Genomic DNA, 5,162 nt, shown 5'->3' with positions numbered 1-5,162 from the left:
CTGATGGAGAAGAGACTGGTCAAGTGTTATGGGCAGGAGAGCGAGCCAAAGCAACACTTCTACGAGAGAATCTTGAAAGGGGGCCACGTATCCAAACACTGTGAAGCTGCTGGACAGGTGTGTGTAACTTGTGCTAAAGAGCCACAGAAAGACGCCGTCCGTAGAGCACTTTGTGGGACCCAGCGGTGTGGAATCGTCCTTTGTCTTTCAGACTTGCACTGTTGTCCACAGGTACTTCTGCATATAGTAATTTCACATATTGTAGTGGTGGCGGGGGGTGCAGGCTGTGGCTCTCCCATGATGCATTGCAGCTATTGCGTGGCTAGAGCTCAGCGTGCAACCGTTTTGAGGAGTTATAGGGACACTGATGACCCGCATTTTGTTCGACGTGCGCATTCTGTGCGAACGTGGATGTCGAGCTACCCTGCGATGTGTTAAAATGTGCTTTCATTTGGTTGAACGGTTGATGCAGTATGTTAAAATCTGGGTGTTTAAAGCACTGTAAGTCTCACAATTTGTTCTTTAGAAATACGAAGCTTTATAAATGTGTTTCAATATGTATGTAAATAGGTACATTTTTGTTGTTGTTACAGATGTGCTTTATGCACCACTGACTGATGAGCATCGTAAATGGAGTATTTATTCCATTTCTGAACTGAGGCCATTTTCCTCGTTTGTCATTTGTGGCTACATGCTGACAACAACAATAAAAAAAAACAGCAGGCTTGCTTCTGTGTTGACCGATAAAATAAGTTTCGCTTTCAGTTCACCAGAAGCACGCCTGGCCGATCGGTTCGTCGGCCCCCGTCGTGGGAGCCAAAAGCGGCAGGTGGCGCAGTGGTTAGGTTGTGTCGCGTTGCAAGGGGAAGCTCCGTGCTATGAATCCTACTGCAGAACCCTTGAGGACAGTGTTTACCTGGAATTTACACAGTAAATTTTACTCATCTGTACAAATGCATAGATCAAGTAGCACAGTGTACAAACCTCGCGGTGTAAGTGAATTTGGAGGAAAAAATAAACGATAAAAGACACGAAACTCAAAATCAGACACAAGCAATGTAACCTAAGGCAGTTTACACAGATACTTGTACCCTCGATGCTCCCTGTTCGCGGGATTTAGGTTCCTAGAAAATCCAGTGAATACGAAACCATTGATTCTACGGGGAAAAAGGGGTTTGGCTCCTGCGGGACCCTGTTCACCATACACTTTTACTACCTTTTACCATGAACTATTCATTTTGTGTACCCTTCTTATAAAACTGTACTTGTTATATAGTGCATTACATTTATGTGTTTTATACACTGTTTTACTGCAATTGCACGGTATGTGCAGTGTTTTGGTGTACCAGCACTCACACACCCATTCACTCTCATTGCAGCTTACTTATGCACTCATTCACACACACACACACACATTAATACAAAATACCAGGAAAACAAACATTGAAAACATTTACATAAAACTCGTGTTTTGTCGAAGAGGCTCAGCCTTATCGCTCGGACACACTTGGCGACACACTTTCGCTCGCACTTCCGCTATACCTGGGTGCCTTTATTAATTAACAAAACAGGCAGAAACGGCAACAACGTGGATCACGAGGTGCTCGACGAGCACAACGAGAGCCGCCGCTCCTTGCTTGCCCCATCTGCGATTTTTTTTTTTTTTTCCTGCCGCACCGTGGTCATGAAGGGTGAAAAACAGGGTATGCTTCGTTTTGAACAAGCAGGGAACACCCTGACCAGGCCAGGAACATGCAAACACCACACAGCCTGAGCTGGGTTTGAAACCACAGAACCAGGAGCTGGGAGGCACCAGCGCTACCCCCTGCTCCATCCACACTTTCACTTTCATTTCTCTGCATATTCTCTAGTTTTGATTCCCTGGTTCCCGACAAGGGCAGCTCAGTGCGGCAGAAACAGAGGCACTTCAGCGAGGGAGCACCGTTCACCGTTCCGGGACTGGATGCTGTCAGATCCTTTCGGAGAATTCGACACTTTTCATACAATAAGATCAACACCCAAGAGCGCGGAATGGCCAGCGTCACTTGGAATGTGATTTTCCAGGACAAAGTCCAGAAGCTGAATAAACCTGACAGCTGGTCTATGGAGTTTGACGACGCGATCGAGGCCAAGAGGTCTCACATCGGCTGGAAGGAGTACATTCGCAACCCCTTCTCCAGGTGAGCCGCAACCAGAGGGGTCTCGGGAGGGGCTCGTGGCCGCGGCCGGCGGGTCCAAGGTAAACCGCTCGTTTTTGTCCATTCCCACATTGCTCTGTCGAGGTTGGCAAGACTCCCCAAGAGCACCTGAGGTCAGAGCAAGTGCAAAATCCATAAAGTAAAATTCATCATTTCACCTGCAGTTGCAAGTCCAAGGGCAGAGCAGCACAGCTGGTAGTGTAGTGGTTAAAGTAGCTGCCTTTAAACCCAAAGGTTGTAGGGTTTGTTGTAGTACCCTTGAAGAAGGTACTTACCCTGAGTGGCTATAGTAACATTCCCAGCTGCATGCATGGGTCAAGAACTGTAAGTCACCTCGGAGAAAAGTGTAATGTAAATGTCAGCCCTTTGATGGAACTCGGGTCTTTTATTTATTTATTTTTTTGCAATTAACAACAGAATAGAACCGGGTCACGACAGCATAGAGACAGAACTGGTATGTCAAGAAAATAAAAATACGCAGATTTGTGATACGGGACAGCAGTAGCAGGTTACAGTGTTTCACAGGCGTGGTTGTGCGGCACTAACAAGTTCCAGAAGTGTTCAGAAATATTCAAAGAATTAATCCCAATTACGATGCAGGTGGAGTGAGAACTTTTCTGGTGGAAGTACGTTGCACAGCTCAGTCAACCATATGTTTGTGGACAGAACATGTGGAGTTGACCACAGTGGAATGACGCAAGTCTGAGTTCTGACTCCAGTCCCTTTCCAACCCCCAGGTTCACGTGCTCCATCTGTCACCACAGCTGGGCCTCCAGCAAGTCCATGGTGGTGTTCCACATGCGTCTGGACTCGCCGGCCCACAACGGGGTGGTCAAGGTGCGACGCTACAAGCAGAACTGCAAAACGTGCGAGGGCGCCACCTTCGAGGAGCCCAGTGTCGACCCAAAGGATTTGGACGACATGATGGACAAGCTGATAGAGAAGATCCTGGTCAACTGTTACGGGCAGGAGAGCAGCCAGCCAAAGTTCTTCCGTAAAAAAGTGCTGAAAGGGGACCACCTGTCCAAACACTGTGAAGCCTGCCAGAAAGGGGTCTGTGACCAACGCTAGATTTCTCTAGAAGCTCAAAGTGGCAACAGAGCAAATTGTGGTCATTAGATGTGAGAACATCTTTTTTTAATTTAAAGATTTAGGGTCAGGGTTACATTGCAACCCTAATTTTAACCTTAAAGTTCAAGTTCTGCGTTCACGAATTTCTGCTCGACATACTGGTAATATTAGGCAAATTTCTATTCAAGAGTTGCATTGAAAGCTTTGCGAATTTGTCTACTTGGTTTTTAAAAATGTAACAACTTAAATACATTGATTGATACAAGATTATAGATAAAAAAAAAAAGTTACCAAGAAGTTCACTAGTTACAAGTATCATGTTTCCAAAGACATTTATTTCTGTTACAGGTTTGCTTCTTGCACCACTATTTTACCATTATTACGCCAGAACACGAGGACAGTCCCTGTTGTTTCCTAATAAATGGTAGAAATTTCACTTTCGTTTGAGCAGAGCACCGGTATAGGTTCAGTTTACAGCCCCCTGGATAACCAGGCCATGCATCCAAATCATGTGCAATAAAAGCAAAGGGGCGGGGTAGTGGTCAGGGTCCTGACTGCAATGTGAAGGACCCAGGATCGAATCCCCACCGCCACTGTAGTTACCCCATAAAGGTATCGATGTAGTAAGAAACCCTGTTTTTTTTCATTGGTAACTGTAAATAAATTAGAAATACATACGTTTTATAAATTTTACATTCATATATAAATCAGATGTTTTGAATAGTAATTATAATAATTATAATAATAATAATACACGAATAAATGGTTAGTAGAAACAAAAAGAAATAATGAAAAAAGAGCCAAAAGGGTCCACTATAGGAATTTCGAACCCAAACACTGAACACAAGCCAATGAGAGCTGGGAGTGGGACAAATTCTTTACTTTTGTTCGTTTTGTTTGTTTAGCTAATGCCTTCGTCCGCGACAGCCGACAGGGGTTTCACAAGCGTGTAAAATCTTGCCTCTGCACATGCTACATTCTGCAGTTCTGCACATACAATGCATTGAAATTTGAATGCATTAAAATTACAGCAAATGCAATAAAGTCCATACATCTATATATTACGGGGTTTGATTCTTCTTTCATAAATAATTTGATTTTTTTTCTTAATTAGTTGAATGATTTTTTTCAAATGCATATGAACATTGTTTCTGCAGTTAAGTGCTGCTTGATCTTTTTTATATGGAAATACTGATACACATTGTCTGGGGTCATGGTGAACCGGAGCCTAACTCAGTAACACAGGGTGTAAGGCTGGAGGGGGAAGGGATACACCCAGGATGGGACACCGTTCTGTTACAAGGCACCCCAAGCAGGACTTGAACCCCAGACCCACCAGAAAGTAGAACCCGGTCAAACCCGTTGCGCCACCACACCCCATCTTATGGAAATACTGTTATTTGTTTTTATAATAAAAGTAATTATGAAGGAGCCTCGCCTTATAGCTTCAGGAACCTGCAGATTAACCTTCCCTCAGCAGGGAGGTTTCGGTGCCTTTCCACACATCATAGCGAAACAGCGACAGAGACACGACCCGGCGCTGTTCTGAGTGCAGAACTGTTTCTAAGAACACACACTCGTGCGTGCGTATGTCCCATGACAAGAGGACAACACGTACAAGTGGCTCGTGGACGACTCTAAGGTCCTGAGAATTTCACAGCGTTACCAACAGGGAGCAGCAGGGGGAGCCACAGTTTATAGACCCCCACCTTGCACTCAAAGGACCCAGGTTCGAATCCCAGCTCCTGCAGTAGAACTCCTGCTCGGGGTACTTACCCAGAAATGATACAGTACAAATTACCCAGCCATATCAATTGGTAAGGAGCTCAATGTACAAACCTGATATTGCAAGTCACCTTGGAGAAAAGCATTCAGTTACTACTACTACTACTA

At 44.8% G+C, this 5,162-nt stretch overlaps 1 protein-coding gene across 1 annotated transcript; it reads left to right on the top strand.

Annotated features, from left to right (window-relative positions):
- The first annotated feature begins 1,925 nt into the window (after positions 1-1,925).
- LOC108921592 (receptor-transporting protein 2-like) lies at positions 1,926-3,491 on the top strand. The gene is made up of 2 exons (XM_018731101.2): positions 1,926-2,180; positions 2,936-3,491. The coding sequence occupies exons 1-2, from the start codon at positions 2,032-2,034 to the stop codon at positions 3,267-3,269; spliced, it is 483 nt and encodes a 160-aa protein (XP_018586617.1). The 5' UTR covers positions 1,926-2,031; the 3' UTR covers positions 3,270-3,491.
- The last annotated feature ends 1,671 nt before the right edge of the window (positions 3,492-5,162 follow it).

This window comes from Scleropages formosus, chromosome 25, assembly GCF_900964775.1.
Source record: "Scleropages formosus chromosome 25, fSclFor1.1, whole genome shotgun sequence".
NCBI classification, from domain to species: Eukaryota; Metazoa; Chordata; class Actinopteri; order Osteoglossiformes; family Osteoglossidae; genus Scleropages; species Scleropages formosus.
Note: the sequence above shows the minus strand (reverse complement) of the source record. Positions and strands in the feature narration are given on the sequence as shown.